This window comes from Panulirus ornatus, chromosome 9 (assembly GCF_036320965.1).
Source record: "Panulirus ornatus isolate Po-2019 chromosome 9, ASM3632096v1, whole genome shotgun sequence".
NCBI classification, from domain to species: Eukaryota; Metazoa; Arthropoda; class Malacostraca; order Decapoda; family Palinuridae; genus Panulirus; species Panulirus ornatus.
In genome coordinates this window covers 2944652-2963998 of record NC_092232.1, presented here as the reverse complement: position 1 = coordinate 2963998, position 19347 = coordinate 2944652, and the positions used below count along the sequence as shown (strand labels likewise).

The 19347-nt window shown below is 40.9% G+C and overlaps 1 protein-coding gene across 1 annotated transcript in view; it reads left to right on the top strand.

The window, feature by feature from the left end:
• The window catches only part of LOC139750161 (MAM and LDL-receptor class A domain-containing protein 1-like), a 212290-nt gene that overhangs the window by 43412 nt on the left and 149531 nt on the right, over nt 1-19347 (top strand). The window contains exons 16-19 of the mRNA XM_071664505.1: nt 3743-3892; nt 7469-7587; nt 8759-8911; nt 12347-12496. Of these exons, the coding sequence (XP_071520606.1) occupies nt 3743-3892; nt 7469-7587; nt 8759-8911; nt 12347-12496 (572 nt within the window). The remainder of the gene's footprint in view (nt 1-3742; nt 3893-7468; nt 7588-8758; nt 8912-12346; nt 12497-19347) is intronic.

Sequence of the window (19347 nt, the reverse complement as noted above, 5' to 3'; positions counted from 1 at the left end):
CCTTGACTACTAACTAAGGATTATAGCTTCCTAAGATCATGATTACAAGTTCCCTGACTTCATAAGTTCTAAGGAATCCCTCCCAGTCACTCTCTGCATCCTCCCATGTGGTTCATCCTCACGAAGAATAATTGCAAACCTTCTTCCGTCTTTGTTTAGTGTCAACCATCAGCTCCGCCTCCCTCCCTTTATCGAAATCAACACCTTCAAATCTCTCGGTTGTAGTCACCAAGTGTGTGGATTACCATATTTCCATCTTCCTATTCTTTACTGACTGACTGTATCGCCTATTATCTTCATCAATTCTTCCTTTCTTCATTCTCTTACCCTTCAACGAATCTATTTTCTTGTGGATTCTTTACTATTTCTGCTTCCGGTCTTGCCTTCAATAATTTTGCTTTCCCTTCACTCACTCCACTAGTTCAGTTACTTCTGTTATCATCTTTAGCACTTGTACTCATTTAGTCAGTTCTGCCTCAGCCAATATATTCTTTTACGGTATCATGCTTGATCACTGTTTCCTGCATTAGCGAAGTAGTGCCAAGAACAGACGAAGAAAGGCCGCATCTAGCTGTCTTGAGAACTGCAATGACACCATAGTTCTCTATCCACAACCAGGCCCCACAGACCTTTCCATGGTTTACCCAGGACGCTTCACATGCCCTGGTTCTGTCCATTGGCAGCACATCTTTCCAGTCCACTTTATCTCGTGCATGACTTTTACGCTCCTGCACGTTTAGGCTCCGATCGCTCAATTTTTTTTCACTTTCCCTCTCCAATTTGGTCTCTCCGTTGTTCTTTTATCCTCCGTTTCTGATGAACATATCCTCTTCGTCAACCTTTCCTCACTCATTCTTTCCATATGTCCAAACCATTCCAGCACACCCTCTTTTGGCTCACTCTTTTTCTTATCATCCATCTCTCGTATCCTTTCCTTACTTGTTCGATCAAACCACCTCATACCAAACATGTTACCAACCATTTCATTTCCAACACATCCACCCTCCTCCGATTAACCTTATCTATATAACCGATGCCTTGCATCCAACTAATATTGTTGGGACTATTGTTCCTCTAAACACACCCATTTTACCATCCCAGATGAGGTTCTTTCTTTCGCACAATCTTTAGCGCTCCCAGAGCTTAACCCCACCACCCACCCTATGACTCGCTTCCGCTTCATGGTTCAATTCGCTGCCATGTTCAATCCCAGATGTCTAAAACACTTCATTTCCTCCAAGTTTTCTCCCTTCAAACTCGCATCCCCGACTTACCTGTCCCTAAACCCTGCTACACCTAATAACCTTGCATTTTTTTCATATTTACTCCCAGCTTCCTCCTTTCATATACACTTCCAAACTCAATTATCAACTTCTGCAATTTCCCACTTGCGTTTGCCACCAATGCTGTATCATCAACAGACAAAGACTCACTTCCAGGGCCCTTTCATCCCTCACAGTCTGCATACTCTAAGACTTTCGAATTATCCTTCCTCACCCACTCATCCATAAACAAAGTGAGCAACTGAGGTGACATCATACACCCCTGCCGCAGATCAACCTTCACTTAAAACCATTCACTCTTCTCTCTTCCTTCTCGTACAATTGCCTTACACTCTTGATAGAAACTTCTCGCCGCTTCCAACAGCCTTACTCCCACATCGTATATTCTTAAGCATTCCACAAGGCATCTCTATCAACCCTTTCATATAGTTTCTCCAAGTCCAAAAAAGCCACATCCATATATATCCGTTTCTCAAAAGTATTTCTCACATTTATTCCTTAAAGCAAACACCTGATCCACACATCCTCTACCTCTTCTGAAACCACACTGCTCTTCCCCAGTCTCATGCGCCGCAAATGTACTTTCACCCTCTCAATCAATACCTTCCCATACAACTTACCAGGTATACTCAACAAACTTATACCTGTGTAATTTGAACACTCATTTTATTCTCATTGTATTTCTACAGTGGTACCATAAATTCATTCCTCCAATCATCAGGCACCTCACCATGATCCATACAAACACTGAAAATCCTTACCAACCAATCAGTATAACAGCCACCCCTTTACTTAATAGATTCAACAGCAATACTATCCTTTCCATCCGCCTTCCTACATTTCATCTTACATAAGGGCTTTCACAACCTCTTCCCTCTCCACCTAATCCCTCTCCAATGACTCCCTTACTTAGCATCCCACCCAAACCAAAAAAAAAAAAAATCCTACATCTGCCACTCTATCAACAAACACATTCGACAGTCCTTTATGATACTCGCTTCATCTCCTTCTCACTTCATCACTATCTGTTCTCACTTCCCTTTTGCTCACCTCACCAATGTTTTCATCTGTTCTCTTATTTGTTTGTTTTTCGTTTATTACTTATCTTCCTCCAAAACACCTTATCCTCCCTTACGTTTGCTGAAACTCGCTCACCCCCAATTCTCATTTGCCCTCTTCTTCAACCCCTACACCTTCCTCTTGACCTTCTGCCGCTTTCTCTTATACATTCCCCTATCATTTACACTCCCACCACTAACTACCCTTTCCAATCTGCCCATCTTCCACTTTTCGCCAGTGCTACTTCCCTAAATACCTCCTATTCCTCGTCCATTCCCCCCGCTTCATCTACCTTCACCTATTGCCATTCTTCACCAAATGTTTTCTAGTATTTCTTCACACAAGTCTCTTTCACATGCTCACTTACTCTCACCACTCTCTTCTCACCGACATTGTTTCCTCTTTTTCGAAAACTTCTGCAAATCTTCACCGTCGTCTCCGCAAGATAGAAATCAAACATCCCATAAGCTGCCCTCATCATCACATTTTCATCAAAGAATCTCTCTTTTACATACCTATCAACTGATGTGCAATTCAATAATGCTTACTGATTATCCCTCATACTCGCATACGTATACTTGTGTTTGTACCTCTTTTTAAACTAGGTATTTCCAATCGCCGGTCCTTTTTCTGCACACAGCTCCATGAACTGTTCAGGATGTCCATACATAACGCTGAATACCCTATGAACCCATTGATGCCCTCAACTACCGCATTATTCACCTTCGCAGCTAAATCACCCACCACTAATACTCGGTCTCTTACTTAAAAAATTGCTGACACAGTCACTTAGCTGCCTCTCATGATCTTATTTATCATGGTCTGGTGTATAAGCTTTTATAATCACCCATCTCTTGCCATCTACTTTCATTTCTACCCACATCAATCTAGAAATTGCTCCGTAACAGTCTATCACACCCCTACAACTCCTGTTTCAGGAGTAGCGCTACTCTTTCATTCGCTTTTGTCCTCTCACCAACCCCTGACTTTACTCCTAAGACATTTCTAGACCATACTTCCCTTTAACCTTGAACTTTGTTTCACTGAACCATAACATCTAAGTTTCTTTCCTCACACATTCTACCTATCTCTCCTCGCTTCTCATTTTGGGTGCATCCTCAAGCACTTAGACAAACCAGCTTGAGCCTTCGAGGAGGATAAGCATTCCCTGCTTGGCTCCTATTCCTTCTTCAATTTCATTTTATGATTTTTCTGCTTATTTCACACCGTTTAGTATTTTCCTACTTGGCAGTTTTTTCCCCCTTTCTATTCATGTATGTTTACATACTTGCAATTTCCAATCGTTTTCTGTCAATTCTTTCATGTTCTCCTTCCCACCGATCACTCTGCCACTATCCTTCAAACACTTTACCTTATCCTACCTGTCGTTCCTCCAACAGGAACGTGCAACTTCACCAGTGGAACGTGCGGTTGGCAGAACGTGGCTCCCGGAGAGAACAGGACGGACAGCGTAGACTGGTTGATCGGTTCGGGTGATCACAGCCAAGACTTGGACGGTCCTTTCCAAGACCACAGTGGTGACCCTCAAGGTCAGGCCACATGTTGAACATGATAGTATGATCATTATGATAACTGCATTAATCTACAGTATATATCAATAACGGTATTGTGTGTCTGCGTCTCTTTAATTACCAATTTCTACAGTACATTGAGGTAGTACATTGAACTAATCATGATACTATACTACTTGTTAAACTTCTGTATACTGTCTGCATCAACTATTTTCTCATTAAGGTTATTTCATTCATCCACTACTCTTATGCTATAGAAGCCCTTATATTCATTCTTTCTTATATAATGTCATATTATGGTCTCTAGTTGTTCTAACATTGCATCTTTCGAAAAACTGTTCACTATCTGCATCATCAAGCTGATTTGGAAGCTTAAAGGGTGCAATCAGGTCACCCCTCATTCTTCTCTCTTCCATGCTAGACAAATTCAAGACCTTTATCCTATGCTTGTAATTACTTATTTACTCATTACGGAAGAGAGGGAAGGGAAGGGAAGGGGAGTCTTACACTCGTGGGGCTTTATTTTGAAACGTTCTCTACTATAACACTAGATGATCAAGTGGTGTATTTCATTCCTCCACTACTCTTATGCTACAGACGTACATCCTTACATGTTTTGGCCTTTCGCTGTTCTATCTCTACAGCACATTTCTGAAATACTCTTTACTGTCTCCATCATCAATCTGGTTATAAAACTTAAAGGTTGTTGTCAAATCATCCCTCAACCTTCTTTCTGCCATGGTGGGTAAATTTAGGACCTTTAGCCTTTTCCCATGATATAGCTCGCTGAATTCTGGTGCAATTTTTCTTGACCTCCTCTAAACCTATTCAATCAGTTCTTTGTGATTCTTTAAGAGAGGTGACCAAGCTTAAGAAATATAATCACAACTTGGCCGTTTGTAAGATGTGAACACTTTGCTAAATCATTCCTTATCATGGACTTACTTGCTACTCTGATATTTGTCTGTACCCGCTTGGTCTCCTTAACTATTCCCCGAAGGTGGGGTTCTAACGACAGTTTAGGGACGATGTCGACTCCTAAGTTTCTCTTGCAGACATATTTCTGCATATCATTATCTGGTAGATGATGTTCATATCGAGGCTTTGATTACTTTCCATTTACTCATATTGAACATCATTAACCATAAATGAGACCAACGTAGGGGTTTGTTTAGGTCCCCTTGTAAAATGAGGCAATTATCCTCGTTTTTCTCTTTCCTCATTGCCATTGCGTCGTCTGCAAACATACTCATGTAGGGGATCCATATCTGTTGATAAATCATTCGCATAGATCAAGAAGAGTAACGGTCCCAGAATAGAACCCTACGGCACTTCTTTTGTCACATCAACCCATTTCGAAGAGATTTTTCTGATATGTATCCTTTGTTTCCTTCCACTAAGATAAACTTCCTCAAAGCATCTCTATCCACCCTATCATATGCCTTCTCCAGATCCATAAATGCTACATACAAATCCATCTGTTTTTTTTCTAAGTATTTCTCACATACTTTCTTCAAAGTAAACACCTGATCCACACATCCTCAACCACTTATGAAACCACACTGCTCTTCCCCAGTCTGATGCTCTGTACATGCCTTCACCCTCTCAGTCAATACCCTCCCATATAATTTCCCAGGAACACTCCCCTATCCCTGGGGATAGGGGAGAAAGAATACCTCCCACGTATTCCCTGCGTGTCGTAGAAGGCGACTAAAGGAGGAGGGATCGGGGGACAGGACACCCCACCCCCCTCCCTCCTTGTATTTAGGTTTCTAAAAAGGGAAATAGAAGATGGAATGCTCATCCTCCTCGAAGGCTCGGACAGGGGTGTCTAAATGTGTGGGGATGTAACCAAGGTGAGAAAAAAGGAGAGATAGGTTGTATGTTTGAGGAAAGGAACCTGGATGTTTTGGCTGAGTGAAACGAAGCTCAAGGGTAAAAGGAAAGAGTGGTTTGGGAATGTTTTGAAAATAAAGTCGGGCGTTGGTGAGAGGACAAGAGCAAAGGAAGGAGTAGCACTACTCCTGAAGCGGGAGTTGTGAGAGTATGTGATAAAATGTAAGAAAGTAAATTTTAGATTGATATGGGTAAAACTGAAAGTGGATGGAGAGAGATGGATAATTATTGGTGCCTATGCACCAGTTAGCAGCTTTGTTGCATAAGACCGGGTTATATTGATGGGTGATTTGAATGCAAAGATGAGTAATCTGGCAGTTGAGGGTATAATTGGTGTACATGGGGTGTTCATTGTGTAAATGGAAATGGTGAAGAGCTTGTAGATTTGTGCGCAGAGGAAAGACCAATGATTGGGAATACCTGGTTTAAAAAGAGTTATACATAAGTATACGTATGTGAGTATGAGAGATGGCCAGAGGACGTTATTGGATTACGTGTTAATTGATAGTATGAAAAAGACTTTTGGATGTTACTGTGCTGAGAGGGGCAGCTGGATGGATGTCTGATCACTGTCTTTTGGAGGCAACGGTGAAAATTTGTAGAGGTTTTCAGAAAAGAAGAGAGCATGCTGGGGAAAAGAGAGTGGTGAGAGTATGTGAGCTTGGAGAGGAGACTTGTGTGAAGAAGTACCAGGATATATTGAGTGCAGAATGGCAAAAGGTGAGAGCAATTGACGTAAGGGGAGTGAGTGGGGAATGGGATGTATTTAAGAAGCAGCGATGGCTTGCGCAAAAGATGCATGTGGCACGAGAAAGGTGGGAGGTGGACAAATTAGAAAGGGTAATGAATGGTGGAATGAAGAAGTAAGATTGTTAGTGAAAGAGAAGAGAGAGGCGTTTGGAAGATTTTTGTAAGGAATTAATGCAAATGGCTGGAAGATTTATAAAAGAAAGCGGCAGGAGGAAAAGAGAAAGGTGCAAGAGGTGAAAAAGAGGGCAAATGAGAGTTGGAGTGAGAGAGTATCATTAAAGTTTAGGGAGAATAAAAAGATGTTTTTGAAGGAGGTAAAGAAAGTACGTAAGACAAGAGAACAAATGGGAACATCGGTGAAGGGGGCAAATGGGGAGGTAATAGCAAGTAGTGATGAGGTGAGAAGGAGATGGAGTGAATATTTTTGAAGGCTTGTTGAATGTTTGATGACAGAGTGGCAGATATAGGGTATTTTGGTCGAGGTGGTGTGCGAGTAAGAGTGTCAGGTTTAGTGGGCAGAAAAGAGGTTGTGAAAGCTTTGTGGAAGATAAAAGCCGGCAAGGCGGCGGGTTTGGATGGTATTGCAGTGGAATTTATAAGAAAAAAAAAAGGTGGCGACTGTGTTGTTAACTGGTTGGTGAGGATATTCAATGTATGTATGGATCATGGCGAAGTACCTGAGGATTGGCGGAATGCATGCATAGTGCCATTGTACAAAGGCAAAGGGGATAAAGGTGAGTGTTCAAATTAGTATTATTGATATATGAATTATTATCATTGTTATCTCCATTGTATTACTATGTACCATCAGTACTCCTTATTTAGACTTATCACATGATGATTGTTTCGAGGTAAAAAGGATTCGTGTGAAATAGTTGTAAATAAACTGACACTGAAACGAAAACTGTTGTTGTGGTGATCATGTGTGTTGTTGGTTGGTGTCCACAGGAATGTACCTGTACGTGGACAGCGACTTTAGAGGCATCGGTCTGGCGTTACTCGAGAGTCAGATCTTCATCCCCGAACAACACAACGACCTCTGCTTCCACTTCTGGCACTACGTCGAGGTGAGTCCCGGAGCAGCGGGTGGCCTGGGGAGCCCCTGGAGTGGAGGGTTGACCTGGTGAGCCCCTGGGGCTGTGGGTTGTCCCGATGATTTCCTGGAGTGGTATAACACACTTCCTCCCGTAGCATACAAATAGTGCTCTCACACACACACACACACACACACACACACGCACACACACACACACACACACACACACACACACACGCATACACACACACACACACACACACACACACACACACACACACACACACACACACACACACACAGGTGCCTATGTATCTAGTACAATGAGTGTAGAATTAACGATGTGTGCCTTGGTGGTAATGGAATCCTCGGGCTTTTGGGGAGGTATTGGTAAGTAAGGTAGTGGCTGTTTTACGTACATTCGACAATAGTTTGATGATTTAGGATCATGGTACTTGTGACTGGATGATCAACGTAGGAGGTTACCAGGAGATGTTCGACATTCTTGCAGACATACGACGACACTGTCCTCGGTAGCAACCCTGTGGTGGAGGTCATAATATCTTTTTTTCATGGAGATTATTTTCCAGCTGAGTATTTAATTTCACAGTGCTCTTGTGCAATGTTACTGTCAGCCTCATTCTCCAAGTGTTGTTCTGTTGTCCCTGATGACGCCAAGTCTTTCATGTATTTCTTTCTATCGATTTAGCACAACTTTTCTTATATTGCCAGAAACTGCAGAATGACTTAAATTGTTTCTCATTCCTTTATCACTGAAGTGTTTGGGATTATTTTCTTTGGCAGAATTTTAACGTGTGCTTTATATCTTCCTATCATCATCAGAAGCACTAAACTTTACTGTATTTCATGACTGTAATACATTGTTGGTTATCTTTTTGTCTTTTAGAAGCATAATATCATTGATCCATAGTAGCTGTCTTATTTAGTTTATGTAATCTATCGGAGTACATCAATATACTTGAACACACTAGATCTCCTGTCGTCACCATGTTTAGGTATTCCTATCATCTGTTGGCGTGAATCAACCTTTTCACTTAGCAACTGGAATTTCTCACAAAGCACATATAATTTTTTCACCAAACATATCAAACCTAAAGTTGCACTTTTTAAAGAATGCGTTAAGTATTTTACATAAGCGAGCGAGCGACCACAGCTTGTAACCCTCTAACGATGGTGTTCAGGGAACGGCTGATGATGTAGTATGGATCGAGGTGCAGACAGATGGCCATGAGCAGCGTCGGGTGTGGCGGGAGACGGGCTGGTCTGAAGGCGAGTGGCGGGAGGGTCAGGTCCGTGTCAGAGTTCAAGATTTCTTCAGGCCAACCTCCTATCAGGTAATGCCTCATGATTTCTCAATTTCCTACCAGGTAATGCCTCATGCCATTCACCCGAGCCCCTTACCAGGTAATGTTTCATGCCCTTCATCTCAGACGCCTACCAGATAATGCCTCATGCCCTCCACCCCAGCCCCATATTAGGTAATACCTCAGTCCCTTCATCTTAGATATCCTCATGATATATATATATATATATATATATATATATATATATATATATATATATATATATATATATATATATATATATATATATATATATATATATATATATATATATATATATATATATATATATATATATATATATATATATATATATATATATATATATATATATATATATACATATATATATATATATATATATATATATATATATATATATATATATATATATATATATATATATATATATATATATATATATATATATATATATATATATATATATATATATATATATATATATATATATATACATATATATATATATATATATATATATATATATATATATATATATATATATATATACATATATATATATATATATATATATATATATATATATATATATATATATATATATATATATATATATATATATATATATATATATATGCATATATATATATATATATATATATATATATATATATATATATATATATATATATATATATATATATATATATATATATATATATATATATATATATTATTTATTTTGCTTTGTCGCTGTCTCCGCGTTAGCGAGGTAGCGCAAGGAAACAAACGAAAGAATGGTCCAACCCACCCACATACACATATATATACATACACGTCCACACACGCAAATACACATATCTATACATCTCAACGTATACATGTATATACACACACAGACATATACATATATACACGTGTACATAATTCATACTGTTTGCCTTTATTCATTCCCATCGCAACCCCGCCACACATGTAATAACAACCCCCTCCCACCTCATGTGTGCGAGGTAGTGCTAGGAAAAGACCACAAAGGCCCTATTCGTTCACACTCAGTCTCTAGCTGTCACATAATAATGCACCGAAACCACAGCTCCCTTTCCACATCCAGGCCACACACAACTTTCCATGGTTTTCCCCAGACGCTTCACATGCCCTGGTTCAATCCATTGAAAGTACGTCGATCATGGTATACCACATCGATCCAATTCACTCTATTCCTTGCCCGCCTTTCACCCTCCTGCATGTTCAGGCCCCGATCACTCAAAATCTTTTTCACTCCATCTTTCCACCTCCAGTTAGGTCTCCCACTTCTCCTCGTTCCCTCCACCTCCGACACATATATCCTCTTGGTCAATCTTTCCTCACTCATTCTCTCCATGTGCCCAAACCATTTCAAAACGCTCTTTTTATTTCCACACATCGCTCTTACCCTTACATTACTTACTCTATCAAACCACCTCACAACACACATTGTCCTCAAACATCTCATTTCCAGCACATCCACCCTCCTGTGCACAACTCTATCCATACCCCACGCCTATATATATATATATATATATATATATATATATATATATATATATATATATATATATATATATATATATATATATATATATATATATATATATATATATATATATATATATTTATCGAGGATGTAAGGCATGTGTACGTGTAGGAAGAGAGGTAAGTGATTGGTTCTCAGTGAATGTAGGTTTGCGGCAGGGGTGTGTGACGTCTCCATGGTTGTTTAATTTGTTTATGGATGGGGTTGTTAGGGAGGTGAATGCAAGAGTTTTGGAAAGAGGGGCAAGTATGAAGTCTGTTGGGGATGAGAGAGCTTGGGAAGTGACTCAGTTGTTGTTCGCTGATGATACAGCACTGGTGGCTGATTCATGTGAGAAACTACAGAAGCTGGTGACTGAGTTTGGTAAAGTGTGTGAAAGAAGAAAGTTAAGAGTAAATGTGAATAAGAACAAGGTTATTAGGTACAGTAGGGTTGAGGGTCAAGTCAATTGGGAGGTAAGTTTGAATGGAGAAAAACTGGAGGAAGTAAAGTGTTTTAGATATCTGGGAGTGGATCTGGCAGCGGATGGAACCATGGAAGCGGAAGTGGATCATAGGGTGGGGGAGGGGGAGAAAATCCTGGGAGCCTTGAAGAATGTGTGGAAGTCGAGAACATTATCTCGGAAAGCAAAAATGGGTATGTTTGAAGGAATAGTGGTTCCAACAATGTTGTATGGTTGCGAGGCGTGGGCTATGGATAGAGTTGTCCGCAGGAGGATGGATGTGCTGGAAATGAGATGTTTGAGGACAATGTGTGGTGTGAGGTGGTTTGATCGAGTAAGTAACGTAAGGGTAAGAGAGATGTGTGGAAATAAAAAGAGCGTGGTTGAGAGAGCAGAAGAGGGTGTTTTGAAATGGTTTGGGCACATGGAGAGAATGAGTGAGGAAAGATTGACCAAGAGGATATATGTGTCGGATTTGGAGGGAACGAGGAGAAGTGGGAGACCAAATTGGAGGTGGACAGATGGAGTGAAAAAGATTTTGTGTGATCGGGGCCTGAACATGCAGGAGGGTGAAAGGAGGGCAAGGAATAGAGTGAATTGGAGCGATGTGGTATACCGGGGTTGACGTGCTGTCAGTGGATTGAATCAGGGCATGTGAAGCGTCTGGGGTAAACCATGGAAAGCTGTGTAGGTATGTATATTTGCGTGTGTGGACGTATGTATATACATGTGTATGGGGGTGGGTTGGGCCATTTCTTTCGTCTGTTTCCTTGCGCTACCTCGCAAACGCGGGAGACAGCGACAAAGCAAAAAAAAAAAAAAAAAAATATATATATATATATATATATATATATATATATATATACATATATATATATATATATATATATATATATATATATATATATATATATATATATATATATATATATATATATATATATATATATATATATATATATATATATATATATATATATATATATATATATATAAGGTATTACCAGACTCTGCTGGCTGCATGTAGTTCCGCCTAGAATGAAGGGCCTTCTTCGACGAGGTTGTATCACTTTTGAGGAATGAAAAGGAGTATAAATTCCTTGAGTTGACGTGCACTCCAAAGGTGCTTCATTATTTCCCTGCTCATGATTGTACAGTTACCTTAATGTTCCAGGAGTCCCCTAGGAGAGATCCTGGGTGTATATAATTAAACATCAAATATTATTCTCTTTTATTTGCACTTGAAAATTACCCAAAAATTTTTATTCTCTTAACAGGTTTTAGTCGTCAACCAGCAGATCTTTATTATTAAAATTCACGGGATGGAATAAAAACAAGTCTCAATAAGCATGTCTTGTGTCTTTGTTGCCCGTTCATAACCTGGCCTGACCCTGAACAGTAAACTATGATTCTTGACCTGCCTTGACAGATTCTCATTGGAGGGATGAAAGCGTGGCCTTTCTCTGTCTTAGCAGTTGACGACTTCAGCTTCGTCAAGTACTCTAACGACTGCCCTCGGCTGCCTCCTCCGGGCACTACCTCCTCACCGACTCCTACAACCACCACATCAGATAAAGGGGTATATCTAGTCTTGTATTACATAATTGTGGTTCCAAACAGCAACTCTGGCAGAGAAATCTTAGGTGACAGGAGGGGAGAGTGACGAAACGGAATGGTAGGTTTTACCTGTACATATATATATATATATATATATATATATATATATATATATATATATATATATATATATATATATATATATATATATATATATATATATATATATATATATATATGGATTTGTATGTAGCATTTATGGATCTGGAGAAGGCATATGATAGAGTTGATAGAGATGCTCTGTGGAAGGTATTAAGAATATATGGTGTGGGAGGCAAGTTGTTAGAAGCAGTGAAAAGTATTTATCGAGGATGTAAGGCATGTGTACGTGTAGGAAGAGAGGAAAGTGATTGGTTCTCAGTGAATGTAGATTTGCGGCAGGGGTGTGTGATGTCTCTATGGTTGTTTAATTTGTTTATGGATGGGGTTGTTAGGGAGGTGAATGCAAGAGTTTTGGAAAGAGGGGCAAGTATGAAGTCTGTTGGGGATGAGAGAGCTTGGGAAGTGAGTCAGTTGTTGTTCGCTGATGATACATCGCTGGTGGCTGATTCATGTGAGAAACTGCAGAAGCTGGTGACTGAGTTTGGTAAAGTGTGTGAAAGACGAAAGTTAAGAGTAAATGTGAATAAGAGCATGGTTATAGGTACAGTAGGGTTGAGGGTCAAGTCAATTGGGAGGCAAGTTTGAATGGAGAAACTGGAGGAAGTAAAGTGTTTTAGATATCTGGGAGTGGATCTGGCAGCGGATGGAACCATGGAAGCGGAAGTAAATCGTAGGGTGGGGGAGGGGGCGAAAATCCTGGGAGCCTTGAAGAATGTATGAAAGTCGAGAACATTATCTCCGAAAGCAAAAATGGGTATGTTTGAAGGGATATTGGTTCCAACAATGTTGTATGGTTGCGAGGCGTGGGCTATGAAAAGAGCTGTGCGCAGGAGAGTGGATGTGCTGGAAATGAGAGGTTTGAGGACAATATGTGGTGTGAGGTTGTTTGATCGAGTAAGTAATGTAAGGGTAAGAGAGATGTGTAGAAATAAAAAGAGCGTGGTTGAGAAAGCAGAAGAGGGTGTTTTGAAAAGGTTTGGGCACATGGAGAGAATGAGTGAGGAAAGATTGAACAAGAGGATATATGTGTCGGAGGTGGAGGGAACGAGGAGAAGTGGGAGACCTAACTGGAGGCGGAAAGATGGAGTGAAAAACATTTTGAGCGATCGGGGCCTGAACATGCAGGAGAGTGAAAGTCGGGCAAGGAATAGAGTGAATTGGATCGATGTGGTATACTTGGGTCGACGTGCTGTCAATGGATTGAATCAGGGCATGTGAAGCGCCTGGGGTAAACCATGGAAAGTTCTGTGGGGCCTGGATGTGGAAAGGGAGCTGTGGTTTCGGGCATTATTGCATGACAGCTGGAGACTGAGTGTGAGCGAATGGGGCATTTGTTGTCTTTTCCTGGCGCTGCCTCGCACACATGAGGGGGGAGGGGGATGTTATTCCGTGTGTGGCAGGTTGGCGATGGGAGTGAGTAGGGGTAGACAGTGTGAATTGTGTGCATGTGTGTATATGTGTGTGTCTCTGTGAGTATATATGTGTGTACGGTGGGATGTGTGGGTGTATATGTTTAAGTGTGTGGACGTGTGTGTGTGTGCATGTGTATGAGGGTGGGTTGGGCCATTTCTTTCGTCTGTTTCCTTGCGCTACCTCGCAGGCGCGGGAGACAGCGACAAAGCAAAAGAAAAAAAAGAAAAAGAAAAAGAAAAGATATATATATATATATATATATATATATATATATATATATATATATATATATATATATATATATATATATATATTTTATCGAGGATGTAACGGATGTGTACGTGTAGGAAGAGAGGAAAGTGATTGGTTCTCAGTGAATGTAGGTTTGCGGCAGGGGTGTGTGATGTCTCTATGGTTGTTTAATTTGTTTATGGATGTGGTTGTTAGGGAGGTGAATGCAAGAGTTTTGGAAAGAGGAGCAAGTATGAAGTCTGTTGTGGATGAAAGAGCTTGGGAAGTGAGTCAGTTGTTGTTCGCTGATGATACATCGCTGGTGGCTGATTCATGTGAGAAACTGCAGAAGCTGGTGACTGAGTTTGGTAAAGTGTGTGAAAGAAGAAAGTTAAGAGTAAATGTGAATTGAGCAAGGTTATTAGGTACAGTAGGGTTGAGGGTCAAGTCAATTGGGAGGTAAGTTTGAATGGAGAAAAACTAGAGGAAGTAAAGTGTTTTAGATATCTGGGAGTGGATCTGGCAGCGGATGGAACCATGGAAGCGGAAGTGGATCATAGGGTGGGGGAGGGGGCGAAAATCCTGGGAGCCTTGAAGAATGTATGGAAGTCGAGAACATTATCTCGGAAAGCAAAAATGGGTATGTTTGAAGGAATAGTGGTTCCAACAATGTTGTATGGTTGCGAGGCGTGGGCTATGGATAGAGTTGTGCGCAGGAGGGTGGATGTGCTGGAAATGAGATGTTTGAGGACAATGTATGGTGTGAGGTAGTTTGATCGAGTAAGTAACGTAAGGGTAAGAGAGATGTGTAGGAAATAAAAAGAGCGTGGTTGAGAAAGCAGAAGAGAGTGTTTTGAAATGGTTTGGGCACATGGAGAGAATGAGTGAGGAAAGATTGAACAAGAGGATATATGTGTCGGAGGTGGAGGGAACGAGGAGAAGTGGGAGACCTAACTGGAGGCGGAAAGATGGAGTGAAAAACGATTTTGAGCGATCGGGGCCTGAACATGCAGGAGAGTGAAAGGCGGGCAAGGAATAGAGTGAATTGGATCGATGTGGTATACTTGGGTCGACGTGCTGTCAATGGATTGAATCAGGGCATGTGAAGCGCCTGGGGTAAACCATGGAAAGTTCTGTGGGGCCTGGATGTGGAAAGGGAGCTGTGGTTTCGGGCATTATTGCATGACAGCTGGAGACTGAGTGTGAGCGAATGGGGCATTTGTTGTCTTTTCCTGGCGCTGCCTCGCACACATGAGGGGGGAGGGGGATGTTATTCCGTGTGTGGCAGGTTGGCGATGGGAGTGAGTAGGGGTAGACAGTGTGAATTGTGTGCATGTGTGTATATGTGTGTGTCTCTGTGAGTATATATGTGTGTACGGTGGGATGTGTGGGTGTATATGTTTAAGTGTGTGGACGTGTGTGTGTGTGCATGTGTATGAGGGTGGGTTGGGCCATTTCTTTCGTCTGTTTCCTTGCGCTACCTCGCAGGCGCGGGAGACAGCGACAAAGCAAAAGAAAAAAAAGAAAAATAAAAAGAAAAGATATATATATATATATATATATATATATATATATATATATATATATATATATATATATATATATATATATTTTATCGAGGATGTAACGGATGTGTACGTGTAGGAAGAGAGGAAAGTGATTGGTTCTCAGTGAATGTAGGTTTGCGGCAGGGGTGTGTGATGTCTCTATGGTTGTTTAATTTGTTTATGGATGTGGTTGTTAGGGAGGTGAATGCAAGAGTTTTGGAAAGAGGAGCAAGTATGAAGTCTGTTGTGGATGAAAGAGCTTGGGAAGTGAGTCAGTTGTTGTTCGCTGATGATACATCGCTGGTGGCTGATTCATGTGAGAAACTGCAGAAGCTGGTGACTGAGTTTGGTAAAGTGTGTGAAAGAAGAAAGTTAAGAGTAAATGTGAATTGAGCAAGGTTATTAGGTACAGTAGGGTTGAGGGTCAAGTCAATTGGGAGGTAAGTTTGAATGGAGAAAAACTAGAGGAAGTAAAGTGTTTTAGATATCTGGGAGTGGATCTGGCAGCGGATGGAACCATGGAAGCGGAAGTGGATCATAGGGTGGGGGAGGGGGCGAAAATCCTGGGAGCCTTGAAGAATGTATGGAAGTCGAGAACATTATCTCGGAAAGCAAAAATGGGTATGTTTGAAGGAATAGTGGTTCCAACAATGTTGTATGGTTGCGAGGCGTGGGCTATGGATAGAGTTGTCCGCAGGAGGGTGGATGTGCTGGAAATGAGATGTTTGAGGACAATGTATGGTGTGAGGTAGTTTGATCGAGTAAGTAACGTAAGGGTAAGAGAGATGTGTGGAAATAAAAAGAGCGTGGTTGAGAGAGCAGAAGAGAGTGTTTTGAAATGGTTTGGGCACATGGAGAGAATGAGTGAGGAAAGATTGACCAAGAGGATATATGTGTCGGAGGTGGAGGGAACGAGGAGAAGTGGGAGACCAAATTGGAGGTGGAAAGATGGAGTGAAAAAGATTTTGTGTGATCGAGGCCTGAACATGCAGGAGGGTGAAAGGAGGGCATGGAATAGAGTGAATTGGATCGATGTGGTATACCGGGGTTGACATGCTGTCAGTGGATTGAATCAGGGCATGTGAAGCGTCTGGGGTAAACCATGGAAAGCTGCGTAGGTATGTATATTTGCGTGTGTGGACGTGTATGTATATACATGTGTATGGGGGTGGGTTGGGCCATTTCTTTCGTGTTTCCTTGCGCTACCTCGCAAACGCGGGAGACAGCGTTTTATATATATATATATATATATATATATATATATATATATATATATATATATATATATATATATATATATATATATATATAAAAAGAATATATATATATATATATAAATATATATATATATATATATATATATATATATATATATATATATATATATATATATATATATATATATATATATATATGTATATATATATTGCTTTGTCGCTGTCTCCCGCGTTTGCGAGGTAGCGCAAGGAAACAGACGAGAGAAATGGCCCAACCCACCCCCTTACGCATATATATACATACACGTCCACACACGCAAATATACATACCTATACATCTCAATGTACACATATATATACACACACAGACATATACATATATACACATGTACATAATTCATACTGTCTGTCTTTATTTATTCCCATCGCCACCTCGCCACACATGGAATAACATCCCCCTCCCCCTCATGTGTGCGAGGTAGCTTTAGGAAAAGACAACAAAAGCCCCATTCGTTCACACTCAGTCTCTAGCTGTCATGTAATAATGCCCGAAACCACAGTTCCCTTTCCACATCCAGGCCCCAAGGAACTTTCCATGGTTTACCCCAGACGCTTCACATGCCCTGATTCAATCCATTGGCAGCACGTCGACTCCGGTATACCACATCGACACAATTCACTCTATTCCTTGCCCGCCTTTCACCCTCCTGCATGTTCAGGCCCCGATCACTCAAAATCTTTTTCACTCCATCTTTCCAAATCCAATTTGGTCTCCCGCTTCTCCTCGTTCCCTCCACCTCCGACACATATATCCTCTTGGTCAATCTTTCCTCACTCATTCTCTCCATGTGCCCAAACCATTTCAAAACACTCTCTTCTGCTCGCTCAACCACGCTTTTTTTATTTCCACACATCTCTCTTACCCTTACATTACTTACTCGATCAAACCACCTCACACCACATATTGTCCTTAAACATCTCATTTCCAGCACATCCATCCTCCTGCGCACAACTCTATCTACAGCCCACACCTCGCAACCATACAACATTGGTGGAACCACTATTCCTTCAAACATAGCCCTTTTTGCTTTCCGAGATAATGTTCTCGACTTCCACACAATCTTCAAGGCTCCCAGGATTTTCGCCTCCTCCTCCACCCTATGATTCACTTCTGCTTCCATGGTTCCATCCGCTGCCAAATCCACTCCCAGGTATCTAAAACACTTCACTTCCTTCAGTTTTTCTCCATTCATACTTACCTCTCAATTGACTTGACCCTCAACCCTACTGTACCTAATAAGCTTGCTCTTATTCACATTCACTCTCGTCTTTCTTCTTTCACACACTTTACCAAACTCGGTCACCAGCTTCTGCAGTTTCTCAACGGAATCAGCCACCAGCGCTGTATCATCAGCGAACAACAAATGACTCACTTCCCAAGCTCTCGCATCCACAAAAACAGACTGCATACTTACCCCTCTTTCCAAAACTCTTGTATTCACCTCCCTAACAACCCCATCCATAAACAAATTAAACAACCATGGAGACATTACGCACCCCTGCCGCAAACCAACATTCACTGATAACCAATCACTTTCCTCTCTTCCTACACGTACACATGCCTTACATCCTCGATAAAAGTTTTCCACTGCTTCTAACAACTTGCTTCCCACACCATATATTCTTAATACCTTCCACAGAGCATCTCTATCAACTCTATCATATGCCTTCTACAGATCCATAAATGCTACATACAAATTCATTTGCCTTTCTGAGTATTTCTCACATACATTCTTCAAAGCAAACACATAATCCACTCATTCTCTACCACTTCTGAAACCATGTTGCTCTTCCCCAATCTGATGCTCTGTACATGCCTTCACCCTCTCAGTCAATACCCTCCCATATGATTTCCCAGGAATACTCAACAAACTTATACCTCTGTAATTTGAGCACTCACTTTTATCCCCTTTGTCTTTGTACAATGGCACTATGCAAGCATTCCGCCAATCCTCAGGCATCTCATCATAAGTCATACATACTTTAAATAACCTTACCAACCAGTCAACAACACAGTCACCCAGTTTTTAATAAATTCCACTGCAATACCATCCAAACCTGCTGCCTTGCCGGCTTTCTTCTTCTTCAAAGCTTTTACTACCTCTTCTCTGTTTACCAAATCATTCTCCCTAACCCTCTCACTTTGCACACCATCTCGACCAAAACACCCTATATCTGCCACTCTATCATCAAACACATTCAACAAACCTCCAAAATACTCACTCCGTCTCCTTCTCACATCA